The following is a 22966-nucleotide window of genomic DNA, read 5'->3' on the forward strand; positions in this document are numbered from 1 at the left end:
GGTTCAGGTTTGTTTATTTGTGGATGGAGCTAAACTCTGCAGGACAGCGGCTTTACTGAAAGCTCATTTTTTGAGATATCAACCTCAAATTTGGAGCACAAATTGTTTAGATGTATGGCTTTTTTTATTTTCTCATAGTTTTAGAGTCAAACCTGTTACAAACACTAAAGTACTTTTCACCACTGTTAATAAATACAGACACAATGATATGCAAAATGGCCCAAAAAACGTATTTGTATAAATAAATAAATGTTTCATTTAAATAATTGAATGGTAATCAAGTCTTTTTTTGATCAAAATTCATGGCCAGATTGTGGGAATATTAGGAAAAATTACATGTAATGGGAGCTCACCAGCGTGCATGGCTTTCTGTTTTGCAAGAGATGCATCTCTGGATGGTTGACTGGTTTACCCCATAGATACCCAACCATGTGAAGGTGCCTCCTACAGTAAGGGTCCAGAACGTGTGGCGCCTCAGAGGATCGACATCAAAGCTGGAAAGAATGTGCACAAAAGTATTTTAACCGGTTGCAAAGTGTCACTATTCAAATTTGCTCATTAGTGCTGCTAAAAAATGTGTAAATCATAAATCAAGAATTACTCTAAAAATGAGATGAAATAAAGTGTGTTCTGTATGTCTGAACACATACATACTCAAAGACATGCAATCTGCCTCCTGTCTGAGCCGTGCTCCAAACAGACCCAATCCCCCCCGCTCTATTCGCACCCTGGATCAGAACAGTGAGGAACCCGACCACCATCACCACCATCTGGAAGGCATCTGTCCAGACCACAGCCTTCAGTCCACCCTAAAGAACACACACGGGCACTGTTTCTCCTGTTTCTGTCTGATCACCAGCCACTGAGTCCATCTGAATGCCCCATTCACAACACTTTAAACATCTCTCCCAGGTTTAAACATACAGTAATATTTCACCAGTCAAACATTTCACAAGTTAGTTCACACAGTGCATGTTTTCTCAAGAAACAGGCGATCATTTCTAGGTATGATGGTGATTTGTGAAGTGTATGAATTGATACTTTTCATTTTTAGCATGTATACATTTAATTGTATAGACAATAGTCATGTCGGTTAATAATTTTGTCCTTACCATAACCAAGCGCGCGCGCACACACACACACACAATTTAACCTCTTAAACGCCAAGTACCCTAATAAGGGTCCGTAATGACATCATCAAGTATATGCTTTAAATGTTAAATGTCTGTGGAGGAGCTCTGACCTCATATGAAAGCTTCTCTACTTTCTGGAGACATGCATCACTTTGGCATTTGTTTTACACAAAGTAACTTATTTACACTAAATTACTCTTTGACCATTTCCGCCTGGATTTGGCCGACCCAATTTGAAAAGCTTCCCATACACACACACACAGTGGTCTCTAAATACACAATTTCGGTGTATTTCGGTTTCATAAACCACTGCTAAAAGTGATAAACATGTAAGTATATGTTGTCGGAGCTGTAATAAACCCAAAAAAAAGAGGCACTTTTTGATTTCTTTGGTTATAAATTCATTTTTGAAAGTGTGTATCTCAGGCCCTGTGTGCTCTAGCACCCTGCAGACAGTTTGGGCTGTTTCCAGCATATGTCAGCAAACACTGGAAAAAATTGTTTTGTGACACTGGGATATTGCATTTATACGACTGTAAATGGGGAGACTTGTATATTGGAGAGATTTGGGTAGGCGGAAATTACATTAAAAAATTACATTAAAAACAGATTGTTTTCCAGTATTTGCTGCCATCTAGTGGAATCATCCAAAACTGTCTGCAGGGTGCTAGAGCACACAGGGCCTGAGTTACACACTTTCAAAAAATGAATTTATAACCAAAAAATAAAAAAGCGTCTTTTTTGGGGGGTGGGGGGTTAATGCAGCTCAGACAACATATACTTACATGTTTATCACTTTTAGCAGTGGTTTCTGAAACTCAAAGGGTTTCCTGTAAAATTACACCAAAATTGTGTCCACTGTATGTGTGTATGGGAAGCTTTTCAATTTGGGTCGGCCAAATCCAGGCGGAAATCCACAAAAGATAACACTTTACATTAGGGTTCCCTTTGTAAAGGGTTTATAAAGGTGATTGTTAATGACTAATAACTCAGTTGATAAGCAGTTATAACTGCATGAATAAAAAGAGTGACTTTAACGCAATGCCTGCCAAATAGTGAGCCATTTTTAACTCACATGTTATAAATGCTTAATAAATGTATTTATTCACACTTATTTAACTCAATACCTGATTCCTGAAGTTCAGTACAGGTTCTCAGGTTTCCACTTTACATTAAGGTTCACTTTCACAGGTTATAAATGTTTGTAAATCATTAATAAATGGTTCACAAGTGTCCACCCTACATTAAGATTCACTATTAGCTAAAATTGGAAATAAAATATTCATTATTAATATCTCATCAAGTTATCGTTGTGCTCTTATGTTGTTTTTTTTCCAAAATAAAGTTTGATAATTTCATCTTGATAAACAAGAAATCAGTTTTTGTATACACTGCTGTGGATAGGCATCATGAGTTTTTTGTGGAATATCACGGGTAAGACAGTATTTTCTGGAAAAGAACATTTTAAGAAAACTGGCAGTCATGAGATATTAATGAGAAAACCACAAATACAACCCCCTTCAGTCTCACTATTTTTGCTGCATCGTAAAATAAATCAGGAATCAGGTATTGAGTTAAATAAGTGTGAATAAATACATTTATTAAGCATTTATAACATGTGAGTATTTGGCGGCCATTTTGTAAAGAAAAACTACGCACCTGTGCACATACAGTACATAGTAGTTAATAGTTACGTGTATAAAGTTTTGAAGTTTACAAGAAGATGATAACGGTATCGTTTCAAAACTATTTCAAAACCCGTTTCAAGGTTTGCGTTCTCTGGCCGCCGGGCGCTGTTGCCATGCAAATGAATGGCCTTTTAGTTGAAATTGGTGTCGTGTAAGTGGCCCCAAAGTAAATAACTAATGATTTTTTACAAAAGAAATGAGACAATCGAAAACTTACTTAAGCTGGACAATAACTTTTTTCTAGAGCTGATGAACAGCCAAAACAATCATTTCCATTAAGTTCCTATTATCACTGTAAAGCTGCTTTGAAATGATATACACTCACCTAAAGGATTATTAGGAACACCTGTTCAATTTCTCATTAATGCAATTATCTAATCAACCAATCACATGGCAGTTGCTTCAATGCATTTAGGGGTGTGGTCCTGGTCAAGACAATCTCCTGAACTCCAAACTGAATGTCAGAATGGGAAAGAAAGGTGATTTAAGAAATTTTGAGTGTGGCATGGTTGTTGGTGCCAGACGGGCCGGTCTGAGTATTTCACAATCTGCTCAGTTACTGGGATTTTCACGCACAACCATTTCTAGGGTTTACAAAGAATGGTGTGAAAAGGGAAAAACATCCAGTATGCGGCAGTCCTGTGGGCAAAAATGCCGACTGATTCAAGCTGATAGAAGAGCAACTTTGACTGAAATAACCACTCGTTACAACCGAGGTATGCAGCAAAGCATTTGTGAAGACACAACACACACAACCTTGAGGCGGATGGGCTACAACAACAGAAGACCCCACTGGGTACCACTCATCTCCACTACAAATAGGAAAAAGAGGCTACAATTTGTACGAGTTCACCAAAATTGGACAATTGAAGACTGGAAAAATGTTGCCTGGTCTGATGAGTCTCGATTTCTGTTGAGACATTCAGATGGTAGAGTCAGAATTTTGGCGTAAACAGAATGAGAACATGGATCCATCATGCTTTGTTACCAGTGTGCAGGCTGGTGGTGGTGGTGTAATGGTGTGGGGGATGTTTTCTTGGCACACTTTAGGCCCCTTATTGCCAATTGGGCATCGTTTAAATGCCACGGCCTACCTGAGCATTGTTTCTGACCATGTCCATCCCTTTATGACCACCATGTGCCCATCCTCTGATGGCTACTTCCAGCAGGATAATGCACCGTCACAAAGCTCGAATCATTTAAAATTGGTTTCTTGAACATGACAATGAGTTCACTGTACTTAAATGGCCCCCACAGTCACCAGATCTCAACCCAATAGAGCATCTTTGGGATGTGGTGGAACGGGAGCTTCGTGCCCTGGATGTGCATCCCACAAATCTCCATCAACTGCAAGATGCTCTCCTATCAATATGGGCCAACATTTCTAAAGAATGCTTTCAGCACCTTGTTGAATCAATGCCACGTAGAATTAAGGCAGTTCTGAAGGCGAAAGGGGGTCAAACACAGTATTAGTATGGTGTTCCTAATAATCCTTTAGGTGAGTGTATATTGTAAAAAGCACCATAGAAATGAAGGTGACTTGACATATATATTAAGAAATGTGAACTTCCTCAAACTACATAAAAACCCATGTTAGATTAACAGAATTCCCACAAATGTTGTCCCAACTAGTCAACCTGAACTACCTGAAATGTTAAGGGTTCATGAGTTCCCAGCATGGATTGCAGCATGAATAAATTATGTAGTTACTGATAACAGGGGTGCCCAATCCTGTTCCTGGGGGTGCGTCTCAGTCAGCTCCCTAGTTCAGTAGTCAGGGCACTGATCAGGGAGTCGGCCATTTTGAGGGCTGTTATAAGGGAACCTCCGTTCACTGATGGTGGGATACTAGTAACCAAGACGTTCCCTTTCTATCACACACTTCAACGCTGTGTCACTGGGGTTCCCCATTCTAAAAGACACAACTACTGAGCTGTGTCACAAGATATGGCTAAGCCTTCGCATGCCAACAGCAAGTGCAGCTGCGCTAACTCTTAACCTCCCAACGCCCAGGGTAAATGACCTCAGGTATCATGACCTCCATATGGGGAACTCCTCACCTCTTGGAAAAGGTCACTCCAGCCGAAGGGCCTCTTCTGTTTTTTTTGTTTAACCCCTTTAGGGTCAAAGATCGCAGATGGCCCCTGATTATTATTGTTCAAAATTCACTGCACGTTAAAACATCACACTCTGGACAATCTCAGGATCATTAGAAAGATTAAAGACTCCTGCTTCGATATTTGAACACTGTTTATGATAAAAGTAGGTTTCAGTGACATTCATTTCTTACTTTATGTCAGGAGGGCAAAATAGTCGATCTGTAATATTTAAAATTTTTAATAGAATATCAACACAAGTATGAATTCACTCACGCCTCCTCCGGTTTATTTGTGTTCAAATAATGCACTAGACAGCGTCAATTAGGGCTTTTATAGGGCAACATTTTTCCCATTTAGGGAAAAATATTGAATTATTATCACGTTTGCAAAATGTTTCATCATTCAGAATACCATTTCTATTCATTTCTCACCGATTTATGCCATCTGAAGAGATAAAATAGCATTCAGAGCGACTCTGTGTCTCCTGTTCCTGGTTTGCGTCAGCTGTGATCTCGGCGCTCCTTCAAAATCCATGAGCAAAATCCATATTAAATCGCAATCGGAAATTATTACAAACACTCATTGGTGGTTTAAAGGTGGGGTAAGCTCATAAGAATATCACTGGAAAATTAAGGATTATGATCAGGGAAGGGCTTTAGGACCCGCGTTGATATTAGAAAAGCTTTCCAGCGCTGGAGAGAGTTGTGCAGGCTGTTTTGCAGTGTTTACTGTTTAGCGTCCATATTTTTCTGTTTATGTCTGAGCTTATACACCGATCAGGCATAACATTATGACCATCCTAAAATTGTGTTGGTCCCCATTTTGCTGTCAAAACAGCCCTGACCCGTCGAGGCATGGACTGCACGAGATCCCTGAAGGTGTGCTGTGGTATCTGGCACCAAGATGTTAGCAGCAGATCCTTTAAGTCCTGTAAGTTGCGAGGTGGAGCCTCCATGGATCGGACATGTATGTTCAGCACATCCCACAGATGATCGATTGGATTGAGATCTGGGGAATTTGGAGGCCAAGTCAACACCTCAAACTCGTTGTTGTGCTCCTCAAACCATTCCTGAACCATTTTTGCTTTGTGGCGGCGCATTATCTGCTGAAAGAGCCACAGCCACCAGGGAATACCGTTTCCATGAAAGGGTGTACATGGTCTGCAACAATGGGAGGTGGTACGTGTCAAAGTAACATCCACATGGATGGCAGGACCCAAGGTTTCCCAGCAGAACATTGCCCAAAGCACCACTGCCTCCGCCGGCTTGCCTTCTTCCTATAGTGCACCTGGTGCCATGTGTTCCCCAGGTAAGCAAACTCACACGCACCCGGCCATCCACGTGATGTAAAAGAAAACGTGATTCATCAGACCGGGCCACCTTCTTCCATTGCTCCGTGGTCAAGTTCTGATGCTCACGTGCCACTGTTGGTACTTTGGGCGGTGGACAGGGGTCAGCATGGGCACCCTGACTGGTCTGCGGCTATGCCGCCCCATACACAACAAACTGAGATGCTCTGTGTATTCTGACCCCTTTCTTTCAGAACCAGCATTAACTTCTTGAGCAGTTTGAGCTCCAGTAGCTCGTCTGTTTGATCGGACCACACAGGCCAGCCTTCGCAGAGTGTGGGGTGCACGCTGGCCGCCTTTTATTACCCGTATATTCGGGAGCATGGCCAGACATGCAAACTCCACATGCAAATTTAATTGGCCTTTTATGAATATGTCAGAGGTGTTTGGGGCTCCCAAGAGTGACCCCTATACCCCTTTTCCACCAAGGCAGAGCTAGAGCTAGATCGGAGCCAGAGCCTAGTTTCAAATCGGTTCTTTGTGTTTCCACACCCAAAGCTCCAGCTCCGAGCCAGGAAAAGTGGTTCTTAAGTAGCACCAAAACATTGCTGGGCTTGAACAGGGCTAGAAGTAAGAACCGATTCCGTCAGGCGCTGGGGGCGGGGTCAACAAGACGAACACAAACTTGAGATCCGCCATTGTTGAAATAGCAGCTAATGGAGCTAACAGCTGCTGCTCGTTTGTAATCTCTGTCTATACAAATTACGGCGAACTGCATGAATGCGTTGGATTCGCTGTGTTTTCGTTGTGTTTTGATGCCGATGTAGGATCGTAAAGCCATGTGAATCAATAGTAACGCAACGTTTGCATTGTTGATGGAAGGCTTGTTCGCAGCGGTGCTGTGCAGACCGATCGCCGTATGACAACGAGTCATACTTATGCCTCCTTATGCTTTTGATTCACTCATGCGTTTTTTTTAATATCATACGTGGATCGGTCTGCGCAGCGCCGATGCATCTCGAACAAGCCTGGTGTGTTTGTGTTTCCCGCTGCCCAGGGTTGCCTGGTTTTCACAACAAAACCCACCCAATAGGGTTTGGGCGTTGTGACGTCATTACTTGGCGTGGCGGCCATGTTGATGGCTTCCTTTACTGCTACTCGGACTACTACACACTGTTTATAGACGTACTCCCTCTCAGTCGTGTGTCTTAATTTGATTAATTTGGCGTCGAAAATGGATTAACTTTCCACCGCTTTCCTGCTTGGAGGCGCAACCACGGAGACCAAGTATCCGAGGTAACAAAGAGTCGTCGGCTTTCACAAAAGGACGCTGTCAGCTGGATGCAAGAGATGTGGAGAGCACAAGAAAAAATGTCCACCTCCGAATTCACGTGTAAAGGGTGATTGGAACCGTCCGCAACAAGTAGCCTACACTATTTTGTCAGATAAAGCACCGATTCACATGGTGTTGACAAGCAAGGAAGAAGACATGACATTCCTCGATAAGATTGTGTCTGTATGTTGTGCTCTGATAAACATGAGCCCTAGTGTTGTGCTGAAATAAATGTGCATTAAATACAGCCATAAGTGTCTATTGCATCCATACCCACAATCTTCACAATAAATATACTTAAATTAAATGCACATGTCTCATATACAAGACGCAATAACAGTATAATGTGCAAAAGCAAGAAGTGCCACACAATCAGATGTTTTTCAGTGTTTATTTGCAAGTAGTGCAACCTGAGAACACAGAACGGTGCAGAATGCTTCAAGGTAAAAGGTTAACGTTACATAGGCTTCATGATCTGCAGCTCTTGAACCCATCCATTTGTGAACTGCACATTTCATATGGATCCAACCAGTTAATAGTTCCGCTTTTGTCCATATACCGGTCCCTGGCTTCCCTATCTAACGTATCCCGGTAAATTCCACATCCTTTTCGCGATTTTAACATAGTTTTTCTTTCTCCCAACTCTGCTTCTCCTCGTTCGATTTGCTGTATGTTTACATTTGCGAGGCCATCAACATGGCCGCCACGTCCCAGAATGCAACGCGGCGCCCAAGCCCTATTGCTACTCAAAACAAGCCCAATCGCGCTTCAGGGGGGCTTCCCCGGTAAAAATCACATTTGGGGGTAAAATATGTTTTTTTTTTGGCATGGTTGCCTACTAAAATTCGCATTCCCGGGGCTAAATATCACATAATTGGGGTCGCTTCAACCCGCGGACATGAAAAACAGCCCGCGGCAACAGTGATGATGTAGCCCAACTTGGCAACACTGCCGCTGCCTCGCTAGCGTTGCTGAGAAAGATGAGCATATACAGTGACGTAAGACATGGCTCTGTTGTGGCTCTCAGCATGTGGAAAAGCAAACCGGTTCTTAGAAGGCTCAGTCGAACCAACTATGAACTGGGACTAGCACTGGCTCTGAACTAGCTCTAGCACTGCCTTGGTGGAAAAGGGGTACTAGTGTCTCAATGTGTCACAATGTCAAAATTAGCGACAGAAAGGGAACTACGCGCTTATTAAATTATTGGATGAATGAGGCATTTTTTTCTTAGAGAACAAACTAATTTAAACTGACGAAACAAAGTTACATATTAAGAGAATAGTTGGTAGAATTAAAAATTATGAATGCATCAAGGAGCCTTGAATTTTTAATTTTTCAAACTGTACATCTTTACAGTGCAGAGGTATTAATAAGAATGTTCATTAAATCAGCCATTTGCAGTTTTAAACAACATAAGGTTGGGTTATGGGTTACTTGCATTTCAGGATTAAATAGAAATGTCCTAAGTGAAAACATAATCACAACCAATCATAACCAAAAGAAATCATAAAAATAATCAATACAATATCAATCACACTCAATCGTTATCATAATCAATATCCGTTACAGTCATGTCCACATCACGAGCACAATTATAATCATAGATCATAATCATAATCATAACTAGAATCATAATCAAGTCATTTCATATCTTAATTCAACACTCACCAATGTGCAGTAAAAAGTGCAGACAATGCCAGTGGCAAATATGGATCCCCAAAGATTAAATCCTGTCACTGATGGGAAAAGAATGAAAAGTATGAGTTTATATACCTGATATTTTCCATGAATGACTCTTATGTGTAGAGCTGACTTTAATATAAATCAGTGGTTCTCAACCAGGAGGCAGGACCAAATGAGAAATGATTTACATTAAGTTAAGATCATCTTAACATAATCTAATAAAAATGCAACAACAGGAACATCAACAAAAAAACTAAATTAAACTGAAATAAATGTTTTATTAAAACAGAAGTACTAGTGGTATATCAGCTTACATAGGATTTGAACAAGGGTGTGGAGGGTGGGGGGCTTGAGTCAAAAAAGTTAAGAACTACTAAAATAATAAGGCACAATGAACATACAGATAGTCTAATGTAATGGACAGAATACATTTTACACACTTTATTAAACTGTATGAACTGGTCAAAATGGCAAAGTCTGTCTGAAGCACATTTATATTAAATATCTGAACCCTGCTTTATTGGGAATAAGAAATGTTAGTCTGCTTTTGTTCTTTATGGAGATTTGTTTTTCTAAATTTCGCTTGTGGTCCACATAAAAAAAATGGTATGTCCAACAGCCTTGAGCACGCGATCACTTCCAGTGAGTGAGGACAATGTACACAATCTGGCGTAGAGATCATAGACTGTAAGAAAATATGGACGTAGTGTCCGTGACGTCACCCATAGGATTCTGAAGAGCAGTTTTGAAGCGTAAAGTAGGGTCGAGCTGGCTGTCGCCATCTTGGCAGGACATCATCGCCTGTCACTCCCGGATAACAGAAAATGGGCAACTTGGGACATGGGTGGAGCTGACGTGACGCGATGACTAACAGATAGCAGACAAACGGCAATCCACCTGTCACTCAAAGTGGCCACGCCCTTAATTATGCAGAACTTTAAGGCTTTATATAATGTAAACGAAGGAGTTATAAAAAAAATTCACCCCCCTCACAGTCGTCATGAAGGGCAAAATTAGCCGTATACACCAAAACCACAATTTGTCCCAGACTGTAAACATGTTTTGGGCATTTTAACATGAGCTCAATGAGATTCTGCTCCTTCTGGAGTCTGTCTCTAGTGGCCAGTCGATGAATTGCAGTTTAAGTCACTTCCGTATTGGCTTCAAGAGAAACTGCGGGAGGTGCCGCTTGGTAGAGATACGCGCAAGAGATCACTTCAGCGCTTCCGTCAGATCATCTACATTGTACATTGACCTCACGCCCGGAAGTGATCGCGCGCTCAAGGCTGTTGGACATAGTGGTGTGTTAGAGGTAAAAAATGATGTAAATACTGTTGGGTTTCTGAACCAATCGTTTCGTGTCTTAAGACATCAATGTGTCATCACCAGCCGCAGGGTTTGATATGGATTTATCTGTGCATGTTTCACACCTGCCTCATTTAGTTCAGTTGAATCATACTACAGTTAATTTTCCCCTTTGGTGGAAAGCCGTTTGGTCAGGTGTGAAAGCAGCAATCGCACTCGGTGTGCACCAAAAGCGGACCAAACAAGTGTACCGAGACATCCTTGAAGATCTCTGGAGCGGTTAGTTTGTGGTGATAACGTGATCCGACCTCTAACATACCCAACTGCAAAAAGTACATTTATGCATTTGGCAGACGCTTTTATCCAAAGCAACTTACAGTGCCCTTCGTACAGGGACAATCCCCCTGGAGCAACATGGAGTAAAGTGCCTTGCTCAATGATACACTAGTGGTGACCGCTGGGATCGAACCAGCAACCTTCTGCATATCAGTTCCATGGTTTAACCCACTGGACCACTGGATCATTTTTGAACTAAACCACCTGCCGTAGTCAGCTGCGCTGTGCATTATGGGATGAGGAAGTGTTTGTTGACAGTTTGCACTTTAGCATGGCAGCTCGTGGAAAAACTTGGAGTAGTGAGGAGGTGCGGAGGTTTCATAGAAATTTGGTCTGATGACCATATTAGGTCCCAACTTTCGAAAATTCACAAGAACAGTGGGATCTTCGCTTGAAGTGACGAGCGATGCGCGCTCGCCGTTTGCAGTGCATTAGAGCGTTGTTTTCAAGCCGCATCCGTGCTTCATTATAGAAAAATGTATTGTTTGCATATTGTGTATACAAACAATGTAATAGATTAAGGCCACACTGTAAAACGTAATAAGTTGACTTTACTTAGAAAAAGTGAGGAAACCGATTGCCTTAAAATTTTCAAGTAAAGCAGCGTAAAAAAAATTTGTCTGCAAAACTTAACAAAATTTGTACAGAAAACTTGTTAATGAATTATACTTAACTCAAAATTATTAGTTATGTTAACTTGGTATTAGTGCTCACATTACTAGGAAAATATTAGGAAACCGATTGCCTTAAAATTCTCAAGTAAGCTGAACTTAAAAAAATAAGTGAAGACAAAAAGCAACAACTGAACTCCATTCAACACTTATTTATTACTTATCAATAGTCTACAGGTACTGCACTGTAAAAACAATTAAGTAAGCATTACTTAATTGCATTAAGCTGTTCTTACTTAAACCGTTTAAGTGTTTAAGTGTTTAATTCTATATGGGATCTGAGGAAGTGTACTCCCAGAGTGCATTGTGGCATGAATAAATTAATTGCTTCGTTTTACTATTTTTAGCTTTATTTTACTATTTGTCTTTTGTCAGTATAACCCGAATAATGACAGCAAGTAAAATAGTAAAGGTCGTTTTAATAATAAAAATTAAAAAAAAAAATTACTTGTTACCATTGTTGTGTTTTGCATGCTGAATGTTGAAGTCTGTGTGTGACACACTCAAGCATGGTCAAATTATATTGTGTCAAATATAGAGGGATTATATCAACTCAATTAAAATGTTATGCCATAAATATTAGCAAAAATAATGTTAAAAGATCATTATTTGACATTAAATATAGTTATGTTGTATATCATTAATTGACAAATATTTTATATATATATTACTTCCCTTCTTTTGAAATCATACAACTATGATTTTTTGTTGCATTGCTGCATTAATAGGAAGTTAATTACTATAATATAAATGAAGTTCCAAGTGTCCAACCAAGTGTTTTTTGCTTTGGCAAAATGGTGCTCAAACCAGTCAAGTAATGTTTACTTGAGTTTTCTAAGTAACAAAGGCATAGCATGCAAATAGTTCAGATTACTTAATTTTTTTAAGTAAGTTCAACAAATTATTGGACATTAAAGGGTTAGTTCACCCAAAAATGAAAATTCTGTCATTAATTACTTACCCTCATGTCGTTCGACACCCGTAAGACCTCCGTTCATCTTCAGAACACAAATGAAGATATTTTAGTTGAAATCTGATGGCTCTGAAAGGCCTCCATTGGCATCATGAAGCTTTGAAGCGTTATGAATCAGTGAGTCGGATCAGCAGTTTGGATCGTCAAATTTCAGCAGTTTGGCGGTTTGACACGCGATCCGAATCATCATTCGACTCACTGATTCATAACGCTTCGAAGCTTCATGATGCCGTGTTTTGAAATCGTCATCACTATATAAGTCATTATTTAGGGTTTTTTTCCGCACAAAAACTATTCTCGCCGATTCATAAAGTTTTTGTAGACTTTGTAATGACGTCTTTAGTAGCTTTTAAGGGTCTTGAGAGTGAACCGTGCCATTGTGCCAATGGAGGACTTTCAGAGCCATCAGATTTCAACTAAAATATCTTCATTTGTGTTCCGAAGATGAACGGAGGTCTGACGGGTGTCCAATGACATGAGGGTAAGTAATTAATGACAGAATTTTCATTTTTGGGTGAACTAACCCTTTAAGTAAAGTTTACTAAAAAAGTCTTGGTAAGAACAACTGTTGGATTTTACAGTGAACCAGCCCGCGCAGTCGCCGTTTAGGAAATACGCCATGGCCAGTGAGTGATGTGGATGTTGTCATGTGACTGCATTTTGGTTCGTTTCAAATGGTTCGGACCAAAGGAATCAAAAAAGCTGAAAAATGCTACAATGTATAATTGTTTGCCCTTGGTTCGGACCAAATGAATGATTTTGTTTCCATTCACATGCATTATACGACTGACAGACTGCAGTTAAACATCTTCATGTGTGTTCTACTGACGATACAGTCACCTACATCTTGGATGCCCTGGGGGTAAACTTTTAATCCTTACGCTATGTTGAAAACCCAATGACAACTTTAATGTTCCCGTCCTTTTAAAATTGCTTGTAAATTGCTCATTGTGCTATTTACAAGCACAAAAAAAATTATTTTGTCAACTTGTTTTGTTTTGTTTTTTTTCAGGTAGGATTGAAATGTGGTTTTGTGGTTCTTTTTGAAACTGATTGATTCCTAGGCCTCATTGATCTGAGACTGTCTACACTTTGAAGATGTGAAGTGCACTATTAGTGCACATTCAGTGCACTTCTTTTTCACAAGGGACATCCATTCACAAAATCATTCTCCTAAAGCATCTCAAATAGTTTTTCTAACAGCCCGCTCAGGTTCATGTCAAAGGGTTGACAGTATATGACTAACCTTGATTCAGAGCTAAAGCAGGGGCATAAACTACCACACCAGTGTACAGAATCTGAGGAGTTAAAAACAGAACAATCAGCATAACAATTTGTCAAAAACCAAAGAACAAACGACAAAATATGCGTTTTAAGCGTATGGAGATTGAATCACACTCACCGTTTGAATGATATAAATTAGAGTGGCTAAAACACGAACAAGCTTACCAAAACGCAATTCCAAATACTGTGAGAAAAACACACAAGATACAAATCAGAACAAATATGTGTCACGCTGGGCCTTAACTTGCATAACTAAAGCGGACACGGGATTTATTACTAAAGGTCATGACCTCCAAAAGCCTAGTAACATCTGGCTAACATCACACCTCAGTACTTCATTTCTGTCCTGTAGTAGACATATTTGCTATATTTCTGAATATGATAATATTAATATTATGTAACAATGAGATCATGTGATATTAATACATTGTAAAAAAGTAAAAATGTACCATAAAAGTCACCATAAAAAATAATGTATTATATTTGACTTGATCAAAACCAGTTAAAATATTATTGCAGTGTAGTACGCAAAAAAAAAAAAGATTTATGTAGATTAATTGCACATAACATTTCTATTCATTTGGATTTGCAGTTTTAACATAAACTAATACACTTAATGTGATGCGTATTTGTCAGTCATACAAACATAAAAAAAAACATTTTTGGTTTTATAATTAACAATTTGCATCTATTTTATTTTATTTAAATAAATGTTTTTTTAATGAATGCATTCAAATTGCTTATAATCAGCATAAATCTGTTTAGAAATGTATGAACATATGGCTAGCTGTGGAACAAGCAATATTTAATTATGATTGACAAATATAAGTTTATTAGTTTAGTTGTTAAAACTGTGTAATCCAGATGGAAATTTTAAGTGCAATTCAAAAACATAAATCTTACATTTAGCCCTAAATATTTTTGGGTAACACTTTATTGTACAGTTTCCTTGTTACACATGTTACATGTAGTTATATAGTAATAACTATAAATTATGCATAATTACACACAACTAACCCTAAACAAAATCAAATCCTAATCCTAACCCTATATTAAGTACACGTAGTTACTTAATAGTGCTTAAATGTACAGTTACAGTGTAACAAAGACACCTTCAAATAAAGTGTAACCTATTTTTGTGTGTATGTGTATTATTATTATATTAATATTGAATTAGTTCGAGAGTAAGTGTTGAATATTTGGTCTTGATGAACACAAGTAGACTAGTCAAACAACAAAATCAACTCTGACTGGTCGTTCATACCTCGTATGTACTGGTGATGCCGGATCTGTAGAACACAGGCAGGAAAAGCTCGGCGGTGAAAAACACCACAAACGTGTAGGCGACCCCAAAGATGACATAAGAGGCCCCGAATCTGTACACATCTGATGGGGCCCCGATCACTGTCACTGCAGACATGAAGCTGGCGGTGAGAGAAAGGGCCACCGGCCCGCAAGTCATCTGACGGCCCCCAACCATAAAATCTTTAGATGCAGGTTTTTTCCTCTCTTTGATGGCGAAGAAGACCCCGATACCCGAGGAGACCACAAACAGAAGGGCAAACACCACATAGTCCCCGACCTGGAAGGTCCCCACATTGGGACTTTTGTTCTCCATGTTTCCTCAGTTTGAGACAGAATACGATGGAACTGGTAGTTAGGCTTCAGTATCTGTAGTTCACATACCTCACATGTTAATCATTGAGTATTTAACAGGTTAAAACTGCTTATGAGAGAAGACAAAGGTCGAGGGATCTATCTATCTATCTATCTATCTATCTATCTATCTATCTATCTATCTATCTATCTATCTATCTATCTATCTATCTATCTATCTATCTATCTATCTATATCTATCTATCTATCTATCTATCTATCTATCTATCTATCTATCTATCTATCTATCTATCTATCTATCTTTCTAACTATCTATCTATCTATCTATCTATCTATCTTTCTTTCTATCTATCTATCTATCTATCTATCTATCTATCTATCTATCTATCTATCTATCTATCTATCTATCTATCTATCTATCTATCTATCTATCTATCTATCTATCTATCTATCTATCTATCTATCTCTATCTATCTATCTATCTATCTATCTATCTATCTATCTATCTATCTATCTATCTATCTATCTATCTATCTATTATGTCTTATGATTTATTATGTTTTATTTATTATAGAAAAATGTGTTGCTTAGCATGCGATTGATTATTCCTCTCACTTCTTTATTAACTGCTTGTGTGCTTTAGTGGTGTTTGTAACGCTCTATCATCTGTGAAACTGTCTGATGTGTCGTTTATCCTGGCACACTGCTGACAAAGTGTTTTCGGGAAGCGGAAAGAATGCTGAACGCTGCACATTTTGACCATTAGTCATCCCATAAAGATAAAGTCATGCTGATTTGTATTAGTGTCCCACTTGTATTCACTCTATCATTATGCTGTACAATGTTTGTCTTCAATCATTTATCAATTATATATAATTTAACCAGTTAGAGGTGTGTGCACACCAAAAGCGAAGCGAATATTTGCATCACGTTACTCGCTCTGGATTACTCACTTGTGCAATGAGGAGTGTCTTCCTGTTCATCAACAACAACATTTCTTTCTGCCATTTTTCCGTCATCAACCATGTTGGAGATTGCTACTATTGCTGCTCTGTTCTGGAAGTCCCAAATATGGCAAAAAGCCGAACGGCGAGTCTGGGTTCACAGCACCATCCAGAGGGGCACACAACTCGCTTTCACCGTTTTCTCCAGGAACTGCGATGGATGGATGACAGATGCTTCCAGAGCTACTTGAGGACGATGGGGTTCAATTTGCCCGGCGCGAATTTGTGTCTATTTGAGTCTGTGCATTGGCTTTGTAAGAGTGGACTCCTGCAGATGGTTCAATCTGCAGGGTTGCCAGAAGACTAAAGAAACGTTATCAGAAAGATGGAAGAAAGCTGTACATTTCTCGTCTATTTCCACCCACTGCAACTCATACCAAAGACGGAGATAAGCGCAGTTACAATAGCAAAATATGTGGGAGAGCATTGCTATAATATGGCTATATTGTATTGCAATAGGGAGCACTTCAAAGTCAATACTAAATCAAAACTAGTTAGCACAGTATTGGTAATAGAAAGGATTTAATGACAAAATCTGGTTATGGTTACACTTAAAATAGTTTCAAAATGGATGTATGAGATGATAAACTTATACCATTAATCGTACACAACATGAATACAATGTTACCTGAGAGAGAAGGAGAGAGAGAGAGAGAGAGAGAGAGAGAGAGAGAGAGAGAGAGAGAGAGAGAGAGAGAGAGAGAGAGAGAGAGAGAGAGAGAGAAAGAAAGAGAGAGAAAGAAAGAGAGAGAGAGAGAGAGAGAGAAAGAGAGGGGGAGAGAGGGAGAGAGGGAAAGAGAGGGGGAGAGAGAGAGGAAGAGTGCAAAGAAGAGAAACCCCGATGACCTCAAGAGCCAGAGGAAAAGAGAGAAAAAGCCAGAGTTCCAATCCTCTTTTATCTACTCCTTGACCATGTGACTGAAACCAAATGCAATCAGACCAAACTTCCCCCACTGTAAAGGTGGGACCCCATGTGGCCTACAGGCCTGTCTTTTGTCTTCCAGGTGGCCCTTCTGATAAGCAAATGTGTTGACAACAGTAAAGCAAATTTCTTTGTTGGATTTCAAATATCAAATATCTTTGATTATTTTCAATTCCTTGAGTTTTGTATGTAATCTTCTAGCGCGAATTATTAAATTCGCACATACCATAAAGCCCCGGGTATACTTAAAAATGTACACACATAGCTCGCACATCAAGCCTTGTTTATACTTTCGTCTTGCTCCGCATGTAACGGAGGCCAGCTAGTAGTTGCTGTGCGAGTAAACCTCACTCCTCTGATCTCAAGAGATGCTCTAGCGATTGACGGTAGAGGTTGCAGCTTTTAGCCTCCTTGTTAGAGCATCTGACTCTCATGCCGGCGGACCCGGGTAAAAGTCCCGCTTGGAGCGGGGCAATTCGAACAGGAGGGGTAACATTGGTGATGGGAGTGAGGTTTAGGGGGGTGAGTGTAACGGAGGAACAAGGTATCAGCTCAGCTATTTGTTTATTAATGACGTCATCAGCGACTAGTCGCTGTCGACTCGACTTTAGTCACATAAATGTCGACTTTAAAAAATCTGAAGTCGTTCAACCCCTAAAGTATACTCAACCGCGGATGAGCGCTTTGGGCTTAAAGGAACACTCCACTTTTTTTCAAAATAGGCTCATTTTACAAGTCCCCTAGAGTTAAATAGTTGAGTTTTACCGTTTTTGAATCCATTCAGCCGATCTTTGTATCTGGCGGTAGCACTTTTAGCATAGCTTAGCATACATCATTGATTCTGATCAGTCCATTAGCATCTCATTCAAAAAATGACCAAAGACACTTTCGATATTTTGCCTATTTAAAACTTGACTCTTCTACAGTTACATCGTGTGCTAAGACCAACTGAAAATTGCGATTTTCTACACCTATATGGCTAGGAACTACTTTCTCATTCCTGCGTAATAGTCGCGGATCTTCGCGGCCGTACCATGGCTGCAGCAGCAATGATATTACAGCGCCTGAAAGTAGCCCCAGTAACTTTCAATGTGACCGGCACTAAGTTTGTGTAGTTGCAGAGAAAGTTTCAGGCTTGCAGCCGACAAATTGTGTTGTGGATTTAGCTGAGATTAGCCATGGTTCTGTGTGTAGTAAAGGGCTGTGATAGTAAGTCGAAGGTGTAACTACCACCATGTTTCACAGAATACCAACAAATCATTGCGCTGCTGCAGCCATGGTACGGCCGCGAAGATCCACGACTACTACGCAGGAATGAGAAAGTAGTTCCTAGCCATATAGGTGTAGAAAATCGCAACTTTCTTAGCACACGATGTAACTGTAGATGAGTCAAATTTTAAATAGGAAAAATATTGAAAGTGTCTTTGGTCATTTTTTGAATGAGATGCTAATGGACTGATCAGAATCAATGATGTATGCTAAGCTATGCTAAAAGTGCTACCGCCAGATACAAAGATCGGCTGAATGGATTCAAAAACGGTAAAACTCAACTATTTAACTCTAGGGGACTTGTAAAATGAGCCTATTTTCAAAAAAAGTGGAGTGTTCCTTTAAGGGTACAATGTGTCTAAAGGCGCACTGGGGTAAAAGGCACATTTGACTTTATTCTCTTTTAAACCACTAGATGGCCCAAAAATTCAGCTCAGCACTTTCTTTACAACCGCTTTTGATGATGCACACTGAAATTTGGCTGATCCGTGACGCGATCGCCGGCAGCAGCGCAAGTGTTGATTCTGTGCTAATTTGATCTAATATTTAATGGTTTTTTTTATGTGGTAGATTTATGAGGCAAATTGATAAAAAATATTGACTATATTTTGAGATAAAGGTCTTGTTAATGGTTTTCAGTTGTGTTCAAGGTAATTAAAGCAACAGTTTTTTAATAACTGAAGAATATGTAAAGTATGGTATTTGGGGTATAAGGCGCCCCTGTTGTCGGGTCAAAAGGCGCAATAATTAACATGATAATAAACAGCGGCTGACTTTAACATTAGTGCACATGACATGGTTAGATTCATATTGTAAGGAGCTGTACCTAAGCTTCTTTCTTCTTTTTTGTCAAACACATATAAAATAACTATATATATATATATATATATATATATATATATCCACTATAGCAAAAATCTACCTTATTCATAGGCTAATGCAACTATATCATATTTAAAAAATACATGAATCACATCATATAATAAAATGTCATATTTATTTGTTACTACTGTGAAGCTATTTATTATGGGATCTCATTCAAGGCTTTCAAACATTTAAAAAATTGTGTTTCTGTATTTTTAAAATTAACAGTGTAATGATATTTATTGAACAAAATGTTTTGATATTCTTTATCAAAATTAACACACAAAAAAACGTTGCTAAAATGGTTGTTTTGAACAAGTTTTAACTTGGACATTATAAAAAAAACATTATTTAGCTGAAGTATCTGTATAAATACTTGCCACCTCATACATTTATAAGATTTTTAAACAAACAAAGCACTTTTATGATTTATTTTCAGACAAAATCTGTTGCTCCATCAATGTTCAATAAAAACATATTTTTCTGCCACCATACACTATGGGAGCAGTGAAAAGCATTTTTTCTTAATGTGTGCATTTGGCCCCTTTGAATCCAACACATATATGCAAAAACATAAGTTTAAAAACGCTTTCAGACTCGTTTTGACTGTGTTTAGTCCCTCCGTGAGGTAATTTGAGAGCGCGTAAAAGCGCGTGGACTCAGATTTCAGCCATGAGCGTCTCCTCAGTGCGCATACTCATGTGAAGAATTCCAGATGTACACATCGTCTCTGTCAGGTCAGTCAGACCTTCGGAGTGGACAGAAGCTCTCTATCATGTTAGCCTTCGCCCTTGGTCTGTGTTTATTGCCGGTCTGCGGCGCGGTCTACACGGGACCTTTGCTCCCTGAAATGTCCAACGGGACTTTTCACCACTTCTTCGTCCCGGACGGCGATTACGAGGAGACCGAAGACCCGGAGAAATGCCAGATGCTTTTCAAATGGATCGACCGCAGACCGTGTCCACTGGAGGAAGACCAGGACTCCATCATTCGAGAGGATTTCATCATCGTCAAACAGCAGATCGAAGACGCAGCGCGCGTTCTGGAGAGCCTTGGGAAGAGCATCTCCTACGACCTGGACGGCGAGGACAGTTACGGGAAATACCTGAAGAGAGAGATCGTGCAAATCAACGAGGCGTTTACAAACGTGGAGAAATCTCTCCTGGAGTTGGAGACGAAATTCAAGCAAAGCCAGGAGACGGAGCAAAGGGAGGAGAATGAGTTCACCGATAACTTTATCAACCCCATGTATAATGTGAGGGACACTCTACAGGAAACTCTGGACATCTCGTCCGGACTCAAGGATAAGCACGAACTCATCTCTCTGATCATTCGCAGTCACGGGTCGAGGTTGAGCCGGCTGAAAAACGACTACCTCAATGTTTAGACTCACAGACTTTCTGGACAGACTTCAGTCCGAGTCGGATTGTTATCGCGAGTGTGTTAAACGCTGGATCTCCTGCATTTCCCACGCATGAAACTCGTTTTGTGGTTTTGAGTTATGAAGCTTCCTTCACTCTAAAAAATAAAGGAATTTCAATAGTAGAGAAACATTTTAGATAAGAATTTCTTTGGATATATAAAAAAAGTAATTGATGCTTATATGGGTTCATCAGTCTTTTGGGTTCTGGATTAAAACACAAGTACAAAAGCAAAAGTTCATTGTGATAGCCTGCTACAAACTTCTACTTCTATATATAAACAGGTATTTTCTGAATGTGAAACAACCTCAATAACCCTGAAAAAAATGTGTACATTTTGTGAAATCAGAAATCTTTATACTGAAATATAATCATATTTCCATTTTTGCATTTTTTGTCTCTGGGCATGCATGCGAACAATATTAAATGTATATGCCTTTTTTATTAGTTTCATAAATAAATAAATAATCTATCAGATATCAATCAGTCACATTTAGGATAGTGTAAAAAAGTTAATGTAACCTAAAATGCGCTTCTAAATGAACTGGTTTTATTCAAATCGAAAATTATTTAATAATAAGATTTAATTAACCTGGCTATACAAAAGTCATATTTTAACATCAGCACTGATAAAAATTAAGTAAATACTACAGAAAAAAACGAATGTAATTTCTACATGAAAAAGTTCGTTCAGGCAAGAATTTAAAACAGTTAGTAAATTCTATATTAGTACTCAATTTAACCATGTAGAAATTAAAGCATAAATATCAGCCTTATAAAATTAAGTAAAACCTACTCAAGTTTTCTGATACTGGTGTTCCCATCATGCACTGGGGTGTGAATAATTAATAAGGTTGATTTTTCGCTGTTTTCCAGCTGTATTTACACTGTTTTATTATTGCTTTTGTTGTCAGGTTTAGTAACTTGTTCATTTTCTACTCAAAATGACACATTCATACTCAAAAACGATCCATCCAATGTTACGTCACTTGTATTGAGTACTAATGCTGCGTTCCAGGCAGGTTTTTGAGCCCGTAAATTACAACTTCAAACCACGACTCACGACTTTGTAGTGTTCCAGGCTTTTTAAAGGGTTAGTTCACCCAAAAATGAAAATTCTGTCATTAATTACTCACCCTCATGTCGTTCGACACCCGTAAGACCTCCGTTCATCTTCGGAACAGAAATGAAGATATTTTAGCTGAAATCTGATGGCTCTGAAAGGCCTCCATTGGCACAATGCACGGTTCACTCTCAAGATCCTTAAAAGCTACTAAAGACGTCGTTACAAAGTCCATCTCACTACAGTGGTTCTACAATAACTTTATGAATCGGCGAGAATAGTTTTTGTGCGCAAAAAAACCCTAAATAACGACTTACATAGTGATGACGATTTCAAAACACGGCATCATGAAGCTTCGAAGCGTTATGAATCAGTGAGTCGAATGATGATTCGAATCGCGTGTCAAACCAACAAACTGCTGAAATTTGGCGATTCAAACCGCTGATTCGACTCACTGATTCATAACGCTTCGAAGCTTCATGATGCCGTGTTTTGAAATCGTCATCACTATGTAAGTCGTTATTTATAGTTTTTTTGCGCACAAAAACTATTCTCGCCGATTCATAAAGTTATTGTAGAACCACTGTAGTGAGATGGACTTCGTAACGACGTCTTTAGTACCTTTTAAGGGTCTTGAGAGTGTAAAGTGCCATTGTGCCAATGAAGGCCTTTCAGAGCCATCAGATTACAATCATTTCTATCGCCAAAGGTGCTTACTCCTGTTATACCTTTTAATTTTACGTTATTTGTATATTTGTTTAATAAACACTGCATCCGTAGGGGCTGCCATTGTTGCTTCGCGGGCTATGTGACGTCAAAACTCGTAACTGGGAGTACATCGATCTAGTACGAGTTCACGGGTGGGAAGTCACGGGTTTGGCTGCCGTTCCAGTGCACTTTCACGGGTGAAGGTTGGAAAAACACGGGTTTCGGGTTGCCTGGAACGCGGAATAAGTATTGAGATCAGGGGCACGTTCAAGTTCAAACCGGTGCACAATGTTTTACTACAGTTT

General features: G+C 39.3%; 2 protein-coding genes across 2 annotated transcripts in view; one reads left to right on the plus strand and one right to left on the minus strand.

Annotated features, from left to right (window-relative positions):
- Positions 1–15486, minus strand: part of slc5a12 (solute carrier family 5 member 12) — a 39704-nt gene extending 24218 nt beyond the window's left edge. Inside the window, exons 1-6 of the mRNA XM_079809019.1 lie at positions 15058–15486; positions 13912–13977; positions 13756–13807; positions 9210–9277; positions 655–809; positions 354–494 (exon numbers count right to left, since the gene is read on the minus strand). Of these exons, the coding sequence (XP_079665145.1) occupies positions 354–494; positions 655–809; positions 9210–9277; positions 13756–13807; positions 13912–13977; positions 15058–15411 (836 nt within the window). The 5' untranslated portion in view covers positions 15412–15486. The remainder of the gene's footprint in view (positions 1–353; positions 495–654; positions 810–9209; positions 9278–13755; positions 13808–13911; positions 13978–15057) is intronic.
- A 4678-nt stretch (positions 15487–20164) lies between these two features.
- On the plus strand, positions 20165–21273 carry fibina (fin bud initiation factor a). The gene has a single exon (XM_079809554.1). It carries the CDS (start codon positions 20185–20187, stop codon positions 20854–20856), a length of 672 nt encoding a protein of 223 aa, XP_079665680.1. The 5' UTR covers positions 20165–20184; the 3' UTR covers positions 20857–21273.
- Positions 21274–22966: the final 1693 nt, after the last annotated feature.

This window comes from Gobio gobio (assembly GCF_949357685.1).
Source record: "Gobio gobio genome assembly, chromosome: 25".
Lineage (NCBI taxonomy): Eukaryota > Metazoa > Chordata > Actinopteri > Cypriniformes > Gobionidae > Gobio > Gobio gobio.

Bases quoted from the DNA above. Each gene is read 5' to 3' on its own strand.
- fibina (XM_079809554.1), top strand. From the start codon at position 20,185: ATGTACACATCGTCTCTGTCAGGTCAGTCAGACCTTCGGAGTGGACAG.